Source organism: Myxocyprinus asiaticus, chromosome 3, assembly GCF_019703515.2.
Source record: "Myxocyprinus asiaticus isolate MX2 ecotype Aquarium Trade chromosome 3, UBuf_Myxa_2, whole genome shotgun sequence".
In the NCBI taxonomy this organism is placed as follows: Eukaryota; Metazoa; Chordata; class Actinopteri; order Cypriniformes; family Catostomidae; genus Myxocyprinus; species Myxocyprinus asiaticus.
The window spans coordinates 49,947,730-49,973,402 of NC_059346.1; the positions used below are offsets into that span (position 1 = coordinate 49,947,730).

A 25,673-nucleotide genomic window follows, 5' to 3' on the forward strand; every position below is an offset into this window, starting at 1 on the left:
AGGGGGAGGCATGGCAAAAGCTCTTTAAGTTCAAATGAAACATTTCATCGCCTGGCCTAGATATCTGACTAGTAGAGCACAACAGCTGGGTTCCGGAAGTAAAAAAAAAAAAAAATTCTTTAGAGAAATATATTTTTAGTGATAATGTTAAACCTTTTAAGAAAGACCTACCACAAGCTCTGAAATTGTTATATGTACTGTATATGCTTGATTTTAACACACTGGATGGGCCATAACATTTCACGTACAGAGACAGACATATCACGCATTATGTAGACTCACGTGTGCTCCCTGAATGATAATATTGCATGTTTCCAGTTGTGGAAACCACCCACGGTAAAGGCAGGTTTAATTTTCTTGTTTAATGCCAGTCCTTTGACTGCACAAAAGTGACAATAACTATGTAAGATTTTCTAATTAGATTTATTTATTAGGCAAAAAAAAAGGTTTAGCGCATCAAAATGTTTACCTGTATATCTAATGTAAATGTAAATTATCAATAACTTTTAACATAATAGTGTCGACATAATATTTTTTTCATTTAACTTTAGCTCATAAATCCTTTGTTGATATGTCAAATTTAGCCAAAAATTAGTTTGGAAACACTTTTTGCGTTAACAGGCATTAACACAAAAAATATAGTGTCAAATGACAGGATTTACATCACATCTGTCTTCACAACAAACAGCATAGCGGAGAGGAACAATTGGACTGATGAAGAGACTCGAGTTTTCCTCAGTTTCATTAAAGACAACGACACGACCTTTATTATTGGTTGATTAGCTTGTAAGATTCCTGTAGCATTCACTTGAAAAGTGCATTTCGGCGGTCCTGGAAATAGAGAGAGCGGGGATGGAGGCGAGCACCTGAGGTGGAGAAACCAGGCAGGCCTCTGACGTGCTGGCATCCAACAAAACTGCACCAGAACTCGATGCTGAAGTGTTGGTAGAGTTGTTTGAACTTTGGGATTAATGTCTCTTGTCTGCTTACTCTTGAAGTAGTCCAAAAACGGCTGATGTCTCTTCATATTGTGCTCACGGAATTGATCGCGCACAACAATTGTAAAGGTAGACCATCACCGTAGTTTTAGTGTCTTGATGCAGTCTAGAGAAAATACGCGCTGAGTTAAAAATGTTATTGTATTGGTTTAAAAACTTGTATATCTATATTTATATACTGCCTATAACCTACAATTAATGCTGTAGCACTTGTCAAAAATATAAGAAATCATCAGCAATGTAATTAATTTTTTTTTACGTTTTATGTATTTCATATTTTATCAGCCTTCAAAAGTACCCCGGGCGGTCCCCCCGCTTCTGTGGTCCATGGAACCAACATACAACTTTACTTAACGTTAACAATTGAGAACACTGAACAGAACACTGGCCTTTGAATACACAGACCAATGATAACAAGATAACAAGACAACCAATAACAGAACAGAACTACTTACAAGATAACAAGACTAATCAAGACAAGAACCAATGACAAGACTGATGAACCAGTGAGCAAATGGAAAACATGACAGAACAGGAATATCACATGACAAGACAGGAACCAGGAAGATAACAAGACAGAACAGGAACCAAGAAAAAAATGACATATTTCAAAATAAAAGACATGACCTAAGACTAAACATGACTGACTTGAACATGGCAAGAAATGTTACAAGAAGCCACTTCTGTTTAAAAATAAATAAATAATAAAGATGTGTGTGTATTGCGGAATTTCAGTAAAGAACTACACTATTTATAATCTCAAAGAGAGATCCACCAATCAGAGAAGTCTTAAAAAAAAAATTTATATATATTATATATACATACACACACACACACACACACACACACAGTGTACTTGAATTAATAGTAAACATGGCGCAACACTTCTTGAGGCACCAAGTTTAATGTGTGTAAGTGAAAATGAGATTTGAGAGCTACGACAGAGGAAGATTTTCAGGAAATAACAACAAATACATATGTTCCTCGCACAAAGATATTGTATGACTATTGTATTGCCAGTGTTGGGTAGATATCTTCTGAAGTGTAATCCGGCAGTGATTACAAATTACACGACACAATTGTAATTAGTAATTTGATCTTTGTAATTACACTTTTAGGTAACCTAATCTGATTACTTTTGGATTACGTATTGCATGTTTTGCTGAATCTAGTCATTCATTTTAAATGTATTAAGTATCAATAAACACTCCTTTCATTAAACTTTATTAACATAAAATCAAACAGCAACTTGCTGTTTGTCAGTTGCAGAGTAATAGTTAAACAAGGTAAAACAAAAGCGACAATGTCAATGTATGTATTGTTGTCTGACTAGGCCTAGCACACATATTTCAGGCTGTGACTCCTTTAAAATATAGGAACATAATCAGTAAATTATGCATTAGTTACTGCTCTTGCTGATATTTAGTCTGTAAAAAGTAACTGTAATCTGATTATGCACATTTTAAAACGTAATGTAAAATGAAATTTCGCAATTACAAGTATTTATTTTTTGTATTCTGATTATGCATTATTAACCAAAACTCTGTATAAAGTCATATGGACTGCAAAATATCTACTTTTGTGTTCCAAAGACGAAAGATAGAAAATAAAGATTTCAAATGGCATGATGATGAGAAAATGATGACTGAATTTTCATTTTTGGGTGTGCTATTGTTTTAATAGCCATAATAATAACCATTTAGTAACTATTGTTACTACAGTATCATTACATGTGGGTGGAACACAGTAAAAGCAGCTGTAGATCGTAGTGTTGAGCATTGCCAGTCAGATTTCCACAGCACTCTACAATCTCTCTTAACTGTGTTCCTGCTGGGCCACTTCTGTTGATGTGAGCTCAGTCTTGACCCACTTGCTCCTGGGGCTTCTAATAAACTTGGCTGGATAGTTCTAAGTCAAAAGCAGTTAAGGACTGTGGGAGGCACTAGCGCAAGCAGGGGCCAGCTGAAAGTACATTTATGTGCTTGCAACCAGCATGCCATTGAGTCACTAATCTGCCCTGGCACCTTGCGTGGTCCCAGAGGAGTGGCAGGGGTGAGGTCAATATAGTGCCGCCCATTGACAGGCCACCAGCTCGCCACACCCGCCAGCTATGTTTAGTCCAACAAGAACCCCCTAACCCTCTACCATCCAGACCACTGTCATTAAACAGATTTTCACTTTGATTTGTGTTTATGGTTTTATTATAAGGGCAACTATACATGGTTAAAGAGAAACATGATGACTAGAACTTAATGCAAGAACAGGTGTTTGATTTAATGAGACAGCTATCTTATAAAGCAAAAGAATGGTTTAACACTTTAAATGTAATTATAAAATGTATGGCTACGTTCTTGAAAGCTGATTGGAAAATGCAACATTCCAGCTGTGCTGAAATACACAATATAGTAACTGCTATGATGTAAAACACTTGCTCAACTAGCTACTGTTTACATCACTGAGCAGCACCAATAGATTAATCTGCTATTTTAAGCAAGGATTATATCATCTAGCAGAAGAATGGTACTTAACCTTTTAAGCTCTGAATGTGTTTTTAAAGATTTTTTGTTTCAGTGGCATGCCCAAAACTAAAGGCTTATGACTCTACAAAAAAAAAAAAAAAAAAAAAAAAAAAGAGGGTAGATTGTTTGGTATCGTTTAAAGAAAACTTTTCACATTTTTTAATGATATAGATTATGATAAATGATTAGACTTTTGAGAATTATGAGACTTTCTTTTTTCTTGATTTTACATTGTATATCTCAGCGTGTACATAAAGTAGCTCAGAAAAACTTTCCAATCATGTCACCTGTAACGGAGTAACATTTTCTGTAGATACGACAAAGCAATCAAACGTTATAGCATTACAAAAATAATTTATCCTTGTGTCCAAAAGCCTCTCAAAACAAATAAAATATAATAGTTTTACATAAGAAATAATTACACATGCAAATACAACAATGCCTAAAGTTATTCCCTCTCTCCAAAGCATACAGGCATGAGTAACGAGATCTCATTCAATTCCATTCTGTGTCATTTGAGCACTCATTGAGTCTCCTGGTGGCCATATGCAATTACAGTGAACAATCCTCCCTGCCCATATTTGGATGACTTCCACCTCTTGTTGCAGCGATCTGAATCCTAATATGATTAGTTTAGCATTCCATGATGCTGGACAACGCACAAGATAATTTGTGATGAAGTCATCTGATCCAGGAAATCTAATGTGTTTTTAGCCAGATAGCACATTATGTGCTGTGCGCACATTGTGCTTCTTGTGGATTATCTAATGATATATGCATCCGATTATGTTATGTGTGGGCTCATTTTAACTGGAATTCCTTCCTCTAAGTAATGGTATGTGATATTGTATGTTCTGTTTGAGATGTAGATGTCATAAAGATATAAAGAAAACACGGCTTATAAGCAACACCTGTTTACATGTCACATGTATGTCTAAGACATACTTATTACTCGCTATATTTTTGTCTGTGAGTAAAACAAATAGGCCGGTTGTATTCTACTCTTTGAGTGCTTTCCATCAACATATGATACATGGCTATTTGACCAGTTTTATTTTTTTTTTACCGATTACAATAGTATGTACTGTGCAAAATCATTAATAAATTATCAAAACGGAACACTTCTGATTTGTCTGCAAATTTCAAAGCACTTGTTTACTTTTGGTCAAAATGCCTACATCCATTGTAAAGTACAGCTTTTGTGTTGGTAAAGACTGTAGTTCTTAATATTTTGATAAAAAAACATTTTTGGCAGGCTCAGCGATCGAGCTCAAAGGGTTAATGAACTGGTTTAGTAAAATAATCTTTTAATGACAATTTGTTTCTTAAATATTTTTATTATGTATTAACCTTTTTTTAGGGCTGTCAATTTAACATGTACATTTTGTGTGACTAATTATATTAAAATTTTTTACAATTGTATTATTTTTTATTAAAATTAATCATGCCTGACCTGAACGTACATTCTGTAATAAGGAACGTTCATATATCAGAGCAATTCAAGCCTGATTTTTTTGCGAATCTGTGGCAGTAGGGGGCCTTCAGAGCAACTCTAGCTTTTGACTTCTTAAGACACTTTTTGTATTGCCAAACGGTTTACTTGTCTGCTGAAACAATATATGTACACAGGCAGCCAAAAGTTTGGAATAATGTGTAGATTTTGCTGTTTCGGTAGGAAATTGGTACTTTAATTCACCAAAGTGGCATTCAACTGATCACAAAGTATAGTCAGGACATTACTGATGTAAAAAACAGCACCATCACTATTTGAAAAAAGTCATTTTTGATAAAATCTAGACAGACCCCATTTCCAGCAGCCATCACTCCAACACCTTATCCTTGAGTAATCATGCTAAATTGCTAATTTGGTACTAGAAAATCACTTGCCATCATAGCAAACACATTTGAAAGCTATTTGGTTCATTAAATGAAGCTTAATATTTTAGACTCCTCATTATTTTTCAGTAAGCAGATCAGTGCTGCTTTCAAGGGTAGCTTTTTCCACCTGAGATCTATTGCTAAAATAAAACATTTTCTTTCCCATAAAGATTGGAAATTGTAATCCACTCACTTATTACATCAAGGTTAGACTATTGTTAATCATTGTACATTGTTCTCCCCCAAACTGCACTTTCCCGCCTGCAGCTAGTTCAAAACGCGGCAGCTAGACTTTTAACAGGGTCAAGAAAGAGAGATCACATTTCCCCGGTTTTAGCATCTCTACACTGGCTTCCTGTGAAATTCAGGGTAGATTTTAAAATTCTGATTTATGTCTACAAGGCACTATCTGCACTGTCTCGCACCTAAATATATCAGTGACCTTCTCCTCCCTTACTCCCCTACCAGAGCACTCAGGTCTTCTGATAAACTTTTATTGAGGGTTCCTCGTTGCCGCTATAGATCTAAGGGTGATCGTGCCTTTTCTGTGATAGGTCCTAATATATGGAGTAGTCTCCCTTGCCATGTGAGGTCAGCTTCATCACTAGCCATTTTTAAATCTTCTTTAAAAACATATTTTTATTATGTAGCTTTTGAATAGATCATTGAATAGTTTGAAATGGATAAATACATAATGCTGTATTTAAAGGTTTTTATTAATTTTATTATGTTTTATATTTAACTTTAAATCAATCTGTTTTTATATCACTCTCTCATTATTGATTATATGATATGTAAAGCACTTTGGGTCAACTTCTGTTGTTTTTAAATGTGCTCTATAAATAAAAGTTGACAACTTAACATTGTCTTTGTGTTTGTTTTTGAGTTGCCACAGTATGCAACAGACTGGCATGTCTTAAGGTCAATATTAGGTCAAAAATGGCAAAAAAGAAACAGCTTTCTCTAGAAAATCGTCAATCAATCATTGTTTTGAGGAATGAAGGCTATACAATGCTTGAAACTGCCAAAAAAGCTGAAGATTTCCTACAAAGGTGTACACTACAGTCTCCAAAGACAAAGGACAACTGGCTCTAACAAGGACAAAAAGAGATGTGGAAGGTCAGATGTACAACTAAACAAGAAGATAAGTACATCAGAGTCTCTAGTTTGAGAAATAGATGCCTCACATGTCCTCAGCTGGCAGCTTCATTGAATTCTACCCGCTCAACACCAGTTTCATGTACAACAGTAAAGAGAAGACTCAGGGGTGCAGGCCTTATGGGAAGAATTGCAAAGAAAAAGCCACTTTTGAAACAGAAAAACAAAAAGAAAAGGTTAGAGTGGGCAAAGAAACACAGACATTGGACAACAGATAATTGGAAAAGAGTGTTATGGATCTTAACCCCACTGAGCTTTTGTAGGAACAGCTAGACTGTAAGGTGCGTGAGAAGTGCCTGACAAGACAGCCACATCTATGGCAAGTGCTACAGGAAGTGTGGGGTGAAATGTCACCTGAGTATCTGGACATATCAAGGATCTGCAAATCTGTCATTGCTACACATGGAGGATTTTTTTGATGAGAACACTTTGAAGTAGTTTAAGAAGTTCTGGTTTTTATTTATTTATTTTTTTTCTTCAAATTGTTATAGTAATTTTTCACATTATTAATGTCCTGACTCTACATTGCGATCAGTTGAATGCCACTTTTGTGAATAAAAGTACCAATTTCTTTCCATAAGCGCAAAATCTGTAATGTGTTTGAATTATCTGAATTATAATATTTATTATTATATTTATCATTTTTTAATATTATTATGTACTAAATTATCTTTATTTGGGGGCCTTTCTCAGTAAATATTGATATCCGAATATGTTGATTAATTTCTTGGCACATCAAGTAATTAATTTGATTAAAAATATTAATCGATTGACAGCGCTACTTTTTATAGACACTGAGGCCATGATATATTTTAAATATATAGTCACACCGTCTCTTAACTTTTTGTCTCATTTAATTTTTTTGGGTACGATTTCTAGGTAAGTTAGGGAAAAGTCAAAAAGTCCCCATCATAATACCTCATAAAGTTAGAGAATGCCCATAGTGCAGAGCTCTAATCTAAGCAAAAGGAGGCTACTTTGTAAGAGCTCAAATATAATATAATTCTGATTTGTTTGATGTTTTTGGCATTTTTCATTCTGGCTCTAATGACCAATCTGCAAAAGGTAAATGCCTAATAGTGTGTATAGCATATGCCACCTACAAATATAAATAAAGATAATAAAATGCCACATTTAATGGCTTTTATTATACTTTATTCATTGACTGCACTTGTACTTGAATCACTAAACAGGTATGACTCATTTAATTACAGTTTCTGCTTTCCATAAGTGGTGATTCATTTCTAAATGAGTGTGTTTGTTGTGTTGGGATGGTCCATGCTAACCAGTGGAATGGAATGTAGATGTGTGCTCTCATATGGCCAGACTGACTATAAAAGCCTTGAGAGGAGAGATCAGCTGGAACAGACTGTTCAAAGCCTCCTGCTCACAAACACAAAGCCCCACAGGCTATCATCATTAAACACACAATTATAATATGCAGAGAAATGCAGATGTCACACACACAAAAACACAAAGAATTAACCAAATACAAACCACCCAAATGTGAGGTAAAATGATAAGACACAATAAAGATGGTGAGGTACCCACCCTGTTTGAAAAAAGAAAAGCTTAAAACAGCATAAGGTGGTTAGCTGGCCTCACAGGCTGTCCAAGATGGTTAGGCTGGTCTGTTTTGATGGTTTTAAATGACTTTTGAACACTTTTCAGTTGGTCAGGCTGGGAAACCAGCAGGATGACTAGTCAAACACCAGCTTTACACTGACAAAAGTGGTGATCTGCAATTGTTATCTCAAGGAACTATTTCTACTTGATCTAACCCATAAAAGTTACTTTTGTTTGTCAGGTTGATTGAGTCTTATAATTATATTTATGACCATCCCCCCCCCCCCCACCATTCAAGTACCAATGTACACACTATAACTTCCAAATGTAAGGCAAAATAATAAAAGACACACCTCAGTGGTCTTAAGAGACCAGTTTATTACCAGTCTTTACAGTGCAATCTGTTGCATGCAATGTAAAACCACCTCAGTCTGGTTTAAGCTATTTTGTTTAAGCTGTTTGAGGCAAAATGATAAGAGACACACAGTGAGGTACCCATGGAGCATACAAACTGTGCCATCCAAATGTAAGGCAAAAACAGAAAAGACACACCTCACTGGTCTTAAGACCAGTTTATTACCAGCCTATATTTTAAAATTTGAATGAGACCCTGTGACAAACATGATATTAAAGGTCATTTCCATGCACGCAGCATATAATGTAATTCTCACAGTTATGCATGCATCCATCTGTTGTGGCACTCTTTACCAGAAGCAAAAGCTTCGGCTTCAGGGAAAAATCACTGCTACAATAGATCCTTGTGACTACATTGTAAAAAAAATAAAAAAAAAAAAAATTAAAAAAAAACAACTGCCAACTGTGGTTGTCAAAATAATTATGTAAATAATACAGTAAAAATGTAAACAACTTTACAGAACCTGTACATTTTACAGTTTAAAACTTGTTTTTATGGTATATTTTACGGTGAAGTAACATCATTTATATTATTAAATGATAAACTTAATATATTAACCTTCTGAAACTGTAAAAATCTGCTTTTCACTTTATAAGGTATTGTTAATCACCGAAGGGCACATGATAGCATGAAGTTCATCAATAGTCTTCTAGGAGCAATGACCAATAAACATGTAGAGACATTGCTCAGTGTCACTCACACAAACACTAAACACCATCAGGGTAACACATGTGAAATTCAAATAATGTAATAAACATTAACTAAACTACATAAAATATAACACAGAACACGCCAAAGTACATACTGTAACTGATATTAAAAATACAAAGAAACATAACTATTCCCATAAAATATAATGAAATGTAATGGGTCACGCAGGGAATTCTGGGAACGCCCGATTACTGTTTTTTTACCGTAATTTAAAGAACAATTTACTGTAAAAAGTACATGTACTCTCTTGTTAAACATACTATACATTTTAACTGTTAATTTTTTCAGGAAAGTCATACTTTTTACTGTTGCATTTTTACAGTCTTTTACCATTAAAATTATGGTCATTTTTTACAGTGTACCTTTTGAATAAGATAACAAAAACAAATAATCAAAAAGATGTTACTGGGGCCCGTAACCTTTGTCTTCCATATGTCGCTTTATTTCGCCACTGCACAGAGTGTTTTATTGAACTGTCAGGACTCATGTTGTCTCAGCTTGAAGGGCTCATCTTGAATTAGCCTCTAAAGTTCAATGGCCCAGGCGGCCAAGCAAACCCACTCAATAACGCCAGAGCTAATGCTCTGTCCAGGCACTGCGGCACACACAGTTATTCGGAATCTTGAAACAGATAAACAACAAATGCCCTCACGGCCCATCTTGGATGACTTATGGATCTCAATCTGGGGGGACGGATGACACTCCGAGGCATATTATTATTTCTCTACATTTTGGATAAAGTTTACAGTGGAATTGGATTCCTACTTTTAGATTTGTTTTGTCACGGAACAGATGGCAAAAGATTGTTGAATTTATTGTTTCCTTCAGGAAAGGACACTGAAAAGTTTTTCTGTATGTATTTGGGTAGTTCACACATTCTTCTTCTTTTTTTTTTTTTTACCAACATCAATATTTTATATATGTTCAGACACTTAAGCCACACTTAAAATGCATGAACGTTTTTGCATTATAAAAAAATATCAAACCAAGTGGCATTTTGTTAGGTATCAAATTATATCAAAATTAAGACTTTGGAAACCTTTTGGCTGTCAAACTTTGTGAAACTGAGGGGAACTGACTTCATATTTCCACTTAAGATCACTTTGAGACCAGTTGGTTAAAAGTAGTTGATAAATGAAATGTGAAGTTAGCTTAATTTTTCGGCAGATGCTACTTTGTTTGATATGGTGTATCTAATGCAACAACATTAAGACATTTTAAATGTCCAAATAGTTTTTGGGCCAATGCATATTAATTTATAAGTGTTAGGATAACATTTATTAGGGGAAATCGTGCTGTAACTGGTCACCATTGTTTTCACAAGCTCATTTGAAATAGTCCTGCCGTGTGACAAATAATTTTTTTAAAGTACAAATATTCCACATACACTCACTTTGCACTTTATTAGGAACACTGTGGTCCACTGTTCCCTCTATGCTGCGTGTGGGCGGCTGCGCATTGCTAATATTACTCCCGTGCAGATGGAAAAAACATCTGTGCACTGCGCGCAGACTCAAAGGTGTGTGGGAAAACCTAGAGATTTCTTGTTTTAGAGCTAAATGCATGTTCAGTGTTCCAACTGGATTCAGGGCCGTAGCTAGTGGGGTGGAAGGTGGTAATGATTCTAGGGGCCCACAACAAATTCTAAAGTGTATTTTTTAGTAGGAAAGGGGCCCAGAGCAATATACTGTCAGGGGGCCCAGAATACCTTGATACGGCCCTGACTGGAGTCCATATGAATGTTAATTTTTTTTCTCATTGTGGAGCTGAAACTTTGAGTGAAATCTTGTGTGAAAACAACGTGGAACAGTTGCTTATGTCTTACGTGAATGCAAACAGGTGCAACAAAAAATCAGGTATGTGTCACATCAGTCCTGTGCATAAGACATTGAAAATGCACTAATGCACCTAATGGATCTCTATTAGATCATCTATGTTGTTAATATTAATCAAACAACAATATTTTAAAGAAAGCTGACTGTTCTTTATTTGTTATATATTAGCCTACATTGTTTTTAGTTTACTTTATACTTAGGCTACTGCTTTATTATTATGACTATTTACCTGAATATTTCAAAACATTAACAATGTTTCCTTAATTGAAAAACACTAAGGCAATGCCATTGTTTTAACTAAATAGGTTAATATGCACATTGATATTTAACTTTTTAAATAGTGTATTCAATAGCATATTAGCCTAACAATTTTTACTGTGGTAAAACATTAAGAATTGTGAAATTTCATGCAATTATAAAAGAATGATCTAAATGCTGTTTAAAATATTGTTGATGAAGCATAGCATGTCACACCGCAGAACATGTCAACTTTCCAAACATTTTTCATATCAATGACCCATTTACAATCCTTTAGAGGAACCAACAGCCCCTTGTACCAAAAACCAAGAAACAAATTAAAATTGCAGGATTTGTCGACTTGCACAAGCTTAGTGATTTAATTGAGAAGGGAATTTCATTCAAGGCCAAAATACGAGTATTTAAATTAAATTGTCCCCTTGAGTCCAGACTCTATTTGCAACCGATCGTCAACATGCTGAAGAGCAGAATCCTTGCCTTTAGTCATTTCAGTCAGTTACTTCACTGCTTTCTAAGGGACTCTTCATTTACAAGCATTAAACCCAGGTCAAGTGTGCACACTCTGCTGCCGTTCAGAGGGTGGTGTTAGACTGCAGAGCACTGCACACTTTTGATGAAATGTCTCAGACTGAAAAACCATAGATCCCTTGAGGGGATCCAGAAAGCAGTGGCCACAGGAGCATATATAAACTCCACTTAAATGGCATTTTGATGGTAATTTTATGGTCTCTTAAATGCTGTTTTTCTTCAACTCAGTATAGCTCACTAGACCTCTCTACGTGGGCGTCACATACCTTGACAATGTCCTCATTGAATGACTTGCACTGCACAGAGGATGAGACATCAGTGACTGCTCCGTTCTTCTCTATGGAAACCACCTTGACCGGGATGGCCACTGTTCGGCCAGTAAGAACCGCCGTGTTGATAATCTCAGTATCCTGGATATGGAAGTGTAAGAGAGAGTACGAGAGAGCATGAGTCAGAAGGTTAGCACAAGTTCACTGCTGCAAGAATCAGAATGTTCAGGAAGCTCCTGGAGTCAGAACAGTGCAAGACTGCTTAATAACAGTGTAAAGACAATATCGATATTAGCCTTATAAAGTCAAAAGCAATGACAGTTTCCTTGTCTCACATGAGAGTGCCCAAGTAGTATAAATTCTGCTTCACTGGTTTAATGCTCCTTTGGTTACCTGTAAAGAACACTTACAAGCCTGTATAGTGCAATCTGTTGAATGCAATGTATTTGATAAAGACACAACTGTGTAGGTTTAAAATGATTTCAAAACTAGAAAACTTCCTTTTCTTTTCATATTAAATGAAAAATCCAACTGATGGAATTTGGTCATATTCCGATTATGTATAGTATGGTATGTAAATGTGTTAACCTGATGAAATACAAATAAGACTGCTGGCATATGCTGGATTTAAATGAATATTCCAGGTTCAATACAAGTTAAGCTCAATTGAAAGCATTTGTATGGAGCCAGAAGGATCTCAAAAATAACATATTTACAAAATAAATTTTTTAAATGCACAGCACAATTCACATTCACAAAATCCGATTCATAAATTCAAAATACAATTCATACATATACAAGTGAGGGCACAAATATTCCCCCAATTGTCCACACAAATACTTCTCACTTAAATTCAAAACATTTTTACAAATACGTATTTATCTAGTTCTTGAATTATTTTGCATCAAAACATTTGTGAATGCTGTTACATTTATTTATGGATTGTTGAATCTGCATTTGCAAATCGTCACGTGTGTGGATGGCTTTGGATTTGTGTGTGGCTTTTTTGAGACTTTCCTGCCAGGTTTCAATTCACAAATTTGCATTGTTATTTTTTAAGGAAGTCCTCTTTAGCCAATCACATTCAGTTTTTAATCCACCAATCACACTCTGGTGGATAGTTTTTCCCTGTTACCATAGTTACTCATTATTCCTATGAGAACAACAGGAGAGAAATATCTGATAGAATTGGTTTTTAGAATTTCATTTTAACAATGAAAAACATGACGAAAAGCTGTTGTGTAGATTTTTTGCACTTCAGACAAATCCAAAAAACCTGAAAATGATTTTTTATCGCCTTTCAACCTACAAAAAAGAGGAGCGCTTTGGCTCTTATGAATCAGATTATGTGAATGTGTATGGTGCTGTGCATTTATGAACTGTATTTTGTAAACATATTCTTTTTGAGATCATTCTGCCTCCATACATTTGTGGCATAATGGTGATTACCACAAAAATAAATGTTGACTTGCCCCTCCTTTTCTTTAAAAACAGCAAAAATCTGGGTTACAGTGAGGCACTAACAACAGAAGTGAACGGGGCCAAAAAATACTCACTGTTTTAAAAATACAGCCACAAAATGTAAACATTATGCATGTTAACATGCTTTTTGTGTGTAACCTTTTCTGTGTAAAGTTTATCCAATTTTACAACTTTGTTGTCATGATGATGCAATGTCAACAAACCCTAAAATTCCTTTAATCTGTATTCTGTGTAATGTAAACACTTTATTCAGAATATCCCATTTTTATTTACAGTAGTCTATATCTGCATATGTCCAAATGAAAGTAATTATGAGTACAACAAGACACTGACAGTTGTGAAAAGTCAAGTTTTTAAAGAAACACATTATTAAGTGAGAAGACGGATTCTCTTTGAAAGAAAATGAAAGAACAAATAAATCTGTTGACAGACAGCTGCACCGTAAAAGTCTCATGAACTACATTTTGCAATTCATTGCACTGTTGTCAAGGAATGAGAAGTAATTAAATGGAATGACTAAAACTGAAATGTAATTGAATTGGCAAGAGCGAGCATCTCCAGTATTTCCACAAGAAATGCCAATTATGTGTATACCGGAATATTCCAATATCTGTGAAGCACGAATCCAGAATAAGGATGTTCAGAATAAGCCTTAACCAGAATATCGATCTTTAATTGGAAAATAATGTATACATGAATACGACATGAATTTAATGAAAATTGAAGAAAAGGAGCTATCTGTGATAAACTCAAATGGGAATGAGATTGTCGTACACTTACAGTAGGTATAAAACAAAACTGCAGCAGCTCTATGGATCACCAAAGGTACAGATTAACTTTCAGAATATTCTGTCCTCAGCTTACGCATTTGGAAGTTTTCTTGTTGGATGACACATGCAAATAAAATCTATGCTTTCAATTATATCTCAAAAGCCAGAGCCAGTTAAAGAGCACATTGGCAGCACAATTGCTTTCCAACAAGAATCAATTCATTATTTTGGTTAGAATTGCTGCAGGGATGTTGCACAACTAACTGTAAATTATTTCCCTTGTGACCCTCAGGAATAAAGAAAAGATTCTGCAGCTCTTCTCTCAACACTCTCTCTCTCTCAAGCTTCAAAAGTGTATATTTGAGAGAAAATTTCCCTTTGCGTTAAAACAGGCATTTCAAAAAGTAGAAATAAATGCATCAAATTCAGATGTAAAATATCACAAAAGGCTAGAGGTATGAATGTTAAATCTGCTGTAGCATTTGAGCAGGGTTCCAACCAACATTACTTGAACATTTTAATGTATAGAGTGCCCTTTCAGGGTGTCAGGGTTGAATATAATATATACACATAAAAACTACTTGAATCTTTATTTGAACAGCTTTTTTCTTTGCTGACGCTTTACTATATAACTGCTATGTCCAGGTGCGAAACAAGTTTCCAGTAAAGTATTTTCTGCTCACACTGAAAGCCAAAACACAGCTCGATGTGACAAAATTACTTCCAATAAAAATATATTTGATGTTGAATATCAATGTGGTGAGGGATTTGGACTAATGGGATCATCCATACTGTTCAAGAGTAAACAAATGCTTTCAAAAAGATGACTGGCTCTATACATTAAAAGCTGGGGCTTCCATTTCTACAGCCGCCTTACCGAGAATGACAATTTCTCCCATTCATTTTTCTATGAGTGGCCCATCTCCTCCTATACTGTCTCTGGCTCAACTTTGTCACATTGCCAACAGTTGCTGTCTCTTATGTTGCCTCAAATAAACTCTCATCGAAACTGATTGACTTAGGCTGTTTTTGGAACTGTCTGTATAACATTACAACATATACTATATAGACATATATAGAAACTACAACTAAAAAAAAACAGACATCTAAATCACTATTTGTCTCTTTATTCCAATTTCCCTCATGCCAAAAGAATGAAGTCACCTTAAGTAAAGGGTCTTGAATGTTCGACTTGCAAATCACAGTGTGAATTAGCTTCTCTTTTATTTCTCCCCACTGAGTAAATGAGTTATTAGCTCTGAATTACATCACTGATATCTTATAGTTGAAACTGTGTAATCATAATTTTTATTCAAAGCGCATTAGTTGCCTGCCTGCCTTGTTTAAATTGAAGTCTTGGGTACTTGCTCTGAAAAAGGAAAAAAATAAAAATAATTTTAGGTCCCTGCAAAGGCTTTTATTCTGCAGTCGAATGGCTGTATTCCTAACTTGACATCTCATTTTTATGCAAGCTAAACTTTAAAGGTCAACAATGCGCCCAAAGAATTTAATTCATACGATATATGTTAAAAAAAAAAAGCCAATTGTGCTGGCATTGCCTACCACTGTAATAATCTTTTTTTTACTTGAAGCAAAAAGCTAAACAGATGGTCATGGACACACAGGGACTGTCAGCAAAAGGAAGCTGATTCAGATCCAGTTTTATTTTTGGCAAAAAATAACTAAGCACAGAACAGAATACAGTTATCACATCAAGACTTCAGTATGAGAAAAGCTTTATTTAGTCTCTGCAAAACAGTACTGCGGCCATACCATTGTACAGTACTGGTACTGAATGATTATCATATTAATGTACAATGGTACTCCATGATCCAAATCCAAAAAAGAATATCATGGCATTACCAGGATAAATGAAGAATCAAGTCTGAGAAAGTTTGAGTGTCTGAACCCTTGTAAAAATTACTATACTGGTTCTATGATCCAAAAATGGTATCGTATCAGATGGTAAAACTATGGAAAATGTAATATATACCATGGTACAGAATTATAACACTATTTATTACAATAATGGTATTTGCATGGTACCTCGTGGTAAATGTAAAAAAATAAATAAATAAAATAAAAATAATCATGGTAACACTACAGTATATGTTAAAAAAAAACAACAACATGATATTACTACGGTAACATGTCCACAAAATCATGGTAATAACCTGTCAATTTTTTGATGGTGATAGCTAAATCAATAGTACCATAGTACTTGTATATATACCATGGTACTGAATGATTACCATATTTATGTATCATATTATGTCCTTCAAAGAATACTATGGCATTTCAATGATAAATGTCCAAAAATCTACTCTGAGAAACAGTTTATTGAGTTTCCGATTCCGCAAAAGAACTGTGGTGGTAACATGACACAGTAAAGATATCAGATGGTAAAACTATAGTAATCTGATAAATACCATGGTGCTTAATAAATACCATATTTGCATGGTACCCCATGTAAATGTCCAAATAATCAAGGTTTTACCATGGTACATGGAAATATACAATAGTACTGAATGATTACCACATATACATGGTTTTCCAAAGTACTTAAAAAAAATATATATATATATATTACCATGATGCATGTCCAAAAAACACAGTATTACAATTTTTCACAAAACGAATAACATGGTACTTTTTATTAGTGACAGCTAAATTAATGGTGCCATGGTACTTTCATGTAGACCTCTGTATATATATATTTTTATTTTTTTATTATTTATTTTTATATTTGTTTTTGTAAGGATGTTTAGTTGATTTAGTACAGGTAGTTAGCCTTTGCCTAATCATGAAGCTTATTTTGCTTCCTTGTGTAAGTGGTGTTTTCAAAAAAACAATAAAAAAGAAAAGAAAAAAGAAAAGAAAAAAGAAAATGAAAAAGAACGAAATTAAAAACTGGTGCTGAGAAATCTTTATTTATATTACACCTCAGTCCTAGACCAGGGTCGTAACACCACAGTATTCTTGGAAGTACCTCAAATACAATGATATATGAATTTCAACATCATGGTATATATCCAGTTATACCACGGGTCTGTTGAATGCTTGATTCTGATTGGTTGCTGGACATTCTAAGGTGTGCAGTTATTTTCCAGTAAACACACGGCTATGAAGTAGTTCCGGGTCTTGAACGCATAATGGTTCCAAATCACTTTGCCAAATTATTTAGTTATTTCAAAGAGCCGTACAGGCTACCAAAGCAATATAACAAAATTAAACAAAGAAAGTGACAAAAGTGCATTATTTTTCAATAATTCAACAGTCCGTCGTCAATTATTCCTTACGTTTCATGGTATTGCCATTCTCATACCATGTTACAGTACTTTTTTTGCAAGGATAATAACATGGCACTTTTTGGTACTTTTTGAGGGGTAGCAATATGAATCACATTATAGTGTCTCAACAATGTGTGAGTGTGTGGTAGAGAATGCAAATGGGAGTATTTACAGTGGCACACAGCAGGAGCCAAGCGTGCACACGTGATGAGTGAAACAGCCAGCTCAGATGGATACAGACAGCTCCAGTCGTAAATAACAGCAAGGGAGCTTTTGCAAGCCATTAGACTCTGCACACAGTCAGAACAAGGTAAACCTGAGCCTCTTATCACATACAACAGGATACAAAAGACACAAGCTGTTTGATATGAGACACTGTTGAGGTGACAGGCTGCTCTAACAATTAGATTTTTCAAAACATTTTAAAAATGTGTACAAGGCACCATGAATATACAGCTTTCTTTATTGCAGCAAATGCCTTGTGGACTTAAACATGGATGCATATGGTCAAGTGGCTTCTAATAAAATATGGGGCATTTAAAGTCAACATGAAACATTCACAACCCATTTTACTTCTCTAATGTGACATTTTAGAGTGAAACAGGATTTTCGACCATAAAAGATGTAGGACGGGACTTGATTTAATCAATCTGGAATTGATTGAATCGTAAAAAGTAGATGTTCACTGTATTGATAGAGCCATAGTCTGTTTTTAACCTTAGAATGCACATGCACATTAGCTAGACCAGCCTGGAAAATACAGTTGTTTTTTAGTGATTTGAGCTAAAGAAGATAAACTTATGATACCATTGCTGGCTGCTGAATTCCTACAATATCGCTTAAAGATTATTGTAGTCTTATAGCTGAAAATACATCAGTTATTGTTGTGTAAGCTTTATGTGATATATCACATGATATAACCAAAGCAACAAATGGTCACCCATACAAAAATCTAGAGAGCTGGCAAACTTGCTGTAAATTTGCCACAAGGGTTTGCCAGAACTCCAGATTTTTGTAAGGGAAAATTAAAGGTTACCAAAGTCTTTCTAGCAAGTCAGTCCATTAGTGGCCATCTTTGGAACACTCTCGGGAAGCCATTTCCTGTCATGAAAGTGCAGCTCCTATCTACTTGAATGGGGGAACACCGAAATGTCCAAAACGGTTGGTCAAGATTATGATCAAAGAACACATTTCAAATCAGCAGTAAAATCTGTCAACACTGGAATCATAAATTGTGCTTCTTTACCTCAGAAAAAATTCCCAGATTGTATAACTAATGCGCATGCGTGTTCTTGAGTTGATTAACAGCCGATATCTGTATCTAAAAGGTGATTGGCTCTTTTACATGTAAGGCCAGACTTCTTTTCTACATCCGTTGACCATTGGGTGTTCCAATTTCTCCCATTCATTTTAATAGAAGTGACCCATCTCTGCTAAATAGTCTCTGGCGTTACTTACTGTGTTTTCATGCTAACCGATTAGCCTGCTAAGCTGACTATCAGCATGCATTCCCTACAGTTCAATTATCCTACTAAGCTTGCATATTCAGTAAAAGTACTTCACGTAAATTCATCAAATGTTGAATTTAGTGCTCTATTGTGTTATATACTGAATGGATTACTGTATTTTCTAACTAAATTTGATCATCTACAACAGAAATTAGTAACACAATTCTAATCAGGCATTACAAAGAACTACCCCTTGGAGTGCAATGATATCGTGCACTATAAGACCAATTGTCTGTGTTAAGAAAGTAAAAATGGAAAATTTTGATTTTATATTGGTGCGACGAGGAGGAGGGCATGGCCGGGCCGTGAAGGTGCATGGCTGGCCACACCCTCCTCTTCATCATAATTGGCTTTAAACTCAGAATTGAAAGATGAATCTAAAAAAAAACATAGTCAGTACAGCATTAGCCCCTTACAATAAGGTCATCATTACTTTCATATATATAGGCCATTATTTGATCAGTAAGTGTGTGTGTGTTTTGTTGTTGGAGTGCATGCGTGTGTGACACTAGCCCCAAGTGGAAGTCTGTGTCATATTTTATTTATTGCACACTATTGAAGCAGGAGGCAGTAGTGAAGCCAATGTAGCCAACACATCCTCTGTCCCCCGAGTGCTGATCAAGGACCAGCTCCCCGTGCCAAACCTGAGCTATTTCAAGAGAGAATGCAGAGCTGATTCTGCATCAGTGTTGAAGGGCTGGAAAGAGCAGCTAATGTTAATAGAGGTTGAGAGAGGGGCACTTTGAGGTGGAAGGGCTAATTGAAGCCAGACTGAGCCTGCTGGGAAAACCGGCTGAGGCTACATATGATGAGTCCTACTGTGTCATGTCACAAATATACAGTGGGGTCCACACTGCAATAAATCATTGTCTTAATCAGTATTCTTTTGTCTTGTTTTTCGGTAAAACAATACTTAAAACAAGATACATATTTGATTAGATATTACCAGATTATCAGACCAAAATTGCATAAGATATGAAAGGGACAATTCTTTTTCCTTGCTGTAAAGTTTTCTAAATCCTAAATCTTTCAGTTTATTTCCACGTTTAAATGTGGACTTTTGGACCCCACAGTGTATATGCTATGTACTGTACAGTATATACACACCTTCTCTCCCTTTTCTCCTTTGTCAAAACATATGCTTTCTATCTAGGGTTTTATACATGTGTGCATGTTTGTATAGATTAAGAAATGCAAAGAATCACAAAAAATGCATACTGTGTATACATGCATGATTTTGTATCTGCACCTATATGAACGTCTGCTCTGTATGTGGCATACTCATTATGCTCTGTGTCTGATGTGTGATTGTGTGTCTGTGGGTGCACAATATAAAGTGTGATTTGCATGCCTAAATCAGTGCAGGATTCATTTAACGTGTTTGGCATGCAACCTAGGCTCTGCCATTGTTGTGTCTATAAAGATCTCTTATGTGAGGCTCTCTTATTGCTTTCTCCTTACAAGTCCCCCAATGAGCACGAACAGACCTCTTGAGCATATAGATGATTTAAAAAGGTCTTCTTCATGCATAAACCCACAGAAACACATGGCATGTTCTGCATCACTTCCAGCTATTGAACACTCACACCCCCATGTGTAAAACAATGTTCGACAGCTGTTCTTGGTCTGTACGTATTAATGGGTGTTTCTTCAACTACAGCCATTCTTTTATCCCAGGGTTTGATTTTTATTAAAACTAACACACAGGGCTCTTTACTAAGAGTCACATTTTTTTTTTCCCTTTTTCGCTATATAAAGGTCTCATTAAAACTGGAAACTATTTATCCTGCCTTCATCATTTATCTATTTTTTCTTTTGCTAGTTTTTAAATTACTTTTATGTGTAGATTTGAATGTTTTTCCCTCATCCCAGACCACCATTTTCAACCTTAAAGGGATAGTTCACCCAAAAATTTAAATTCTGTCAATTTACATTTTTGGGTGAAATATCCTTTCACAATATGAAAATCCATCAGAAATATTAAACATTATTTTTATTTTTTCTAAAAAAAAAGAGTGAATTATATACAGTGGCAAGAAATATTATGTGAACCCTTTGGAATTACCTGCATTTATGTATAAATTTGTCAAAAAATCTGGTTTGATCTCCATCTAAGTTACAATAATGAACTAACACAAATCTGTTTTAATTAATAAAACACAAATTATTTTATTGTTCATATTGAATTCATCATTCAAACATTCAGTAACAGTAAGTGTAGGTTGGAAAAAGTATGTGAACCCCTAGGCTAATGACGTCAACCAAAGCTAATTAGAGTCAGGAGTTGGCAAACCTGGCATCCAATTAATTGAACAAGATTGGAGGTGTGGGTTAGAGATACTCTGACTTATAAAAAGCACTTAAACATTTTGAGTTAGCTATTTACAAGAAGCATCTGCTGACGTGGAACATGCCTTCATAAAAAAAAGAGATCTCAGAAGACCTACAATCAAGAATTGTTGCTTTGCATAAAGCTGGAAAGGGTAACAAAGTTACCTTAAAGAGCTTAGATATTCATCTGTCCACAGTTATACAAACTGTCTATAAATGAGATGATTTAGTACTGTGGCTACTCTCCCTAGAAGTGGCCGTCCAGCCAAGATGACTCAAAGGGTACACCACAGAATGCTCAGTGAGGTAAAAAAAGAACCCTAGAGTGACAGATAAAGACTTGAAGGAATCATTGTAACTGGTTAACATCTCTGTTTTTGAGTCTACTATATGGAAAACAGTAAACAGGCATGGTGTCCATGGCAGGACATCACGAAGGAAGCCGCTGCTTTCCAACAAAAACATTGCTGCATGCCTGAAGTTTGCCAAAGACCACCTTGACACTCCATAGTGCTACTTGGAAACTGTTTTGTGGACTGATGAAACTAAGGTTGAATTGTTTTGAACGACCACACAGCACTACGTATTATGAAAACATAATCTCAACGGTGAAGTACGGTGGAGGGAGCATCATGCTTTGCTGGGAAAAATTAATTCCCAACTATATCAAGATATCCTACAGGACAATATCAGGGTGGCTGTGCATCAGCTGATGCTCAGTAGAAGTTGGGTGATGCAGCAGGACAATGACCCTAAACCTCGAAGTAAATCCACTACAAAAAGTCTTCAAAAAAAAGAAAATCCACATTTTGGAGTGGCCCTGTCAGAGCCCAGACCTTAACCCAATAGAGATGCTGTGGAATGACCTCAAGATAGCAGTCCACACCAGACATCCAAAGAATATGGCTGAGCTGAAGCAGTTCTGTAAGGAAGAATGGTCCAAAATTCCTTCTGAATGTTGTGCAGATCTAATCCGCAGCTACCGGAAACACTTGGATGAGGTTATTGCAGCCAAAGGAGCATCGACCAGTTTTTAAATCCAAGGGTTCACTTACTTTTTTCCACAGCAATGTGAATATTTAATGGGATGTGTTCGATAAAGACATAAAATATTATAACTGTTTGTGTGTTGTTAACTTAAGAACATTGTGTTCATCTATACTTGTGACCATGATGAAGATGAGATCACATTGTATGACCAATTAATGCAGAAAACCAGCAAATTCCAAAATATTCACATACTTTTCCTGCCACTGTAGTTTTTACACAAACTAACACTTGTGGCGTTATTTTCACCACAACCAAAAGTTTTGCTCCAAAATCAAAAGTTAGTGTATTTGGTTGGTTACCAGGGAGACAAAAGTGCCAGTGAAGAGCATACTTGAGATGTGTTGTGTGAAGAAAACAAAGAAAAAGTCGTAATTTTGTTATTATATGCAAAAAGTGTGGTAATGTAATTTCTTCATTGTTAGGATACACAAAATGCTAGCTTCTGTATGTATTTTATTTCACACGTTTAAAATGTTATTTCCACATAATTTCTACCAAAGAATGCCATCAAATACAATACGTAATTTGACGTGGTGGAAATTACATTGTGGCACAAAGGTTCCAGAGAAATGTCAATAATGACAGAATTCTTCTGTGATGTATGTATATACACTTCTAGAATTGTAAGGACAAATTTAATAAACTAGTGAGTATGAAAAGCTTGTTTTAAGAGAGTATATATTGTGTGTGTGTGTGCGTTCTTGAAACGGGGTACTGAGAAAAAACAAAAAACAAATACAAAATATGAGTCTTCTGAACTGCTGCAGATTTAAGTATTTCCCTCATGACTGTCTTGTTTTGTATTCACTTCTCGTTATTTGAACCACTTCTGCCTGCACAGGGCTTCTGAAACACATCGATGGGTTTCAGGGGGGGATGCAGGATACAAACAGGTCAAAGAAGCCTCTCAACATGAAGCAAAATGTCTTCTTCTGCACCTGGTACCCATGTACTGAATCATGCTAGAGTTTAATATACACACATATTATGGGGGAGGGCAAGTGGCCCTAGCCACTCTTTAACACTGACTGCTCTGAATTTTAATAGGTGAATAATGGAGTCTCTTACTACAGGAGTGAGTGGGTAAGCAAAGGGTGGATTCTTTTCTAGCCCTTTTCCACAGACCTATTACTTTAAAAAGTATTACTGTGAAAAGTGTGAATAAGGGTCTTTTCTGCCAGCCTCACTTAAAAGACAATGTGAATCACGGCTTAGGAACAAAGTGCATGCAATGGGCCTTATAAGGAGAATATGAGGTGCTCTTGAACAATAGATGTCTAATGTGTCTCATGAAAGAGTAGTGCGATTCTATGCAGTGATTTTATTGGATATACTGTAGATGATATACTAAAAATAGTAAGTGGCTGGTATTTTTGGAAGTTAGCTCTATTATTGTGCCATTACATGTCATGTCAGGTTTGATGTCAATGATGTGTGGTCATGCGAGAACCCATGGTGTCATATTTGATTTCAGAACTACAGCAGACACATTTTTGTCTGTTTGTCATACCAAGCTATCAAATGGCTTCAGAAGACCTAGAATAGGCTATACTGCACAATGTACATCAATTACTTTTATGATACTTTTACAGTGTTTTTTGTAATTTTGGAAATCCCCTTTATCTGACATTATACTGAAAAAAGAGCCACCAGGATACCTTTTGCTCATACGGATTTTGAACAACATGAGGGTGATTACATGATGACAGAATTTTCATTTATGGGTGACTCATTTCTATATGAAATTTTGACTCAAATTCTATATATATAGGAATATTCCAGGTTCAATACAAGTTAAGCTCAATCGACAGCGTTTGTGGCATAATACTGTTTATCACAAAAACAAATATTTTTACTTGCCTCTCCTTTTTGCTAAAAAAAAAAAGCAAAAATGCTCACTATTTCAAAAGTATAGCTACAACACAAAAACAACATGCATGATTTTAGTGTGATAAAATCACTTAGTATCCTTTTCTGTGTAAAGTTATCTCCAATTTTACAACTTCATTGCTATGACGTAATGTCAACAAACCCTTAAACCTTAAAACGACTGTAAAATGAAGGTTTAAACAACTTTACAGCTCAAATAATGCATGCGTTTAAACAGAAGAATTAATGTAAGTGCTTTTATAAAATGATAAGCATCACATTTATGCCTTTAATCCCTCCAAAATTGGCCCCATTCACTTCAATTATAAGAGCTTCACTGTAACAGATTTTTGCTCTTTTTTTAAAGAAATTGATTGAGCTTAAATTGTATTTAACACTGAATATTCCTTTAAAGCTACACTATGTAACTTTTTTTAGTAAAAAATTTACAAAATGTTAATGAGAGAGTGCAACAAAAATCCATCTTTCAAACCATGTCTTTACCCAAATACACTTTGATAAACCTATAATAATGATTTATATTTTAGAGCTGTCGGGAGGGATTTTGCGGGAAATTGCACACATACGTCATTCGCCCGTGCGTGTTGACGTCATATCCATACACAAAGAAAATTAGCTTCGGCTACTGTAGCGCATCTGTGGTGTGGTAGTAGCTGAAGCTGAAAGTTTGTTGTCAAAATGAACAAGAAAAATTGACCATGGATCATTCAAAACGGCAAACCTCTGGGGAATCACCGGTTGTAAAAACAAAGAAACCCCGAACAGAGCAGAGTCTACAAGCACAAAAGGAATGCGACAGAGTCTGTAATAAATCCCTAATCAACATCAGCTTGGCTTTTCAGAGGTGGAGACAACCGAAAAGATTTAAAAGCGACTCAGAGATGGCTTTTTCTTACACAACAGGTAAGATATTTTATTAATATTGTTTATGTATAGTTGTGTAATCACACACACACACACACACACACGTCTGTATAGATCACAAAGTATAGTCAGGACATTACTGATGTAAAAAAAACAGCAACATCACTATTTGAAAAAAGTCATATTTAATCAAATCTAGACAGGCACCATTTCCAGCAGCCATCACTCCAACACCTTATCCTTGAGTAATCATGCTAAATTGCTAATTTGGTACTAGAAAATTACTTACCATCATATCAAACACATTTGAAAGCTATTTGGTTCGTTAAATGCAATAGACTGGCATGTCTTAA

The 25,673-nt window shown here is 35.4% G+C and overlaps 1 protein-coding gene across 1 annotated transcript in view; it reads right to left on the minus strand.

Annotated features, from left to right (window-relative positions):
• LOC127418278 (transmembrane protein 132E-like) overlaps positions 1-25,673 on the minus strand; it is a 120,259-nt gene that overhangs the window by 25,280 nt on the left and 69,306 nt on the right. Inside the window, exon 5 of the mRNA XM_051658798.1 lies at positions 12,133-12,276. Coding sequence (XP_051514758.1) covers positions 12,133-12,276 — 144 coding nt within the window. The remainder of the gene's footprint in view (positions 1-12,132; positions 12,277-25,673) is intronic.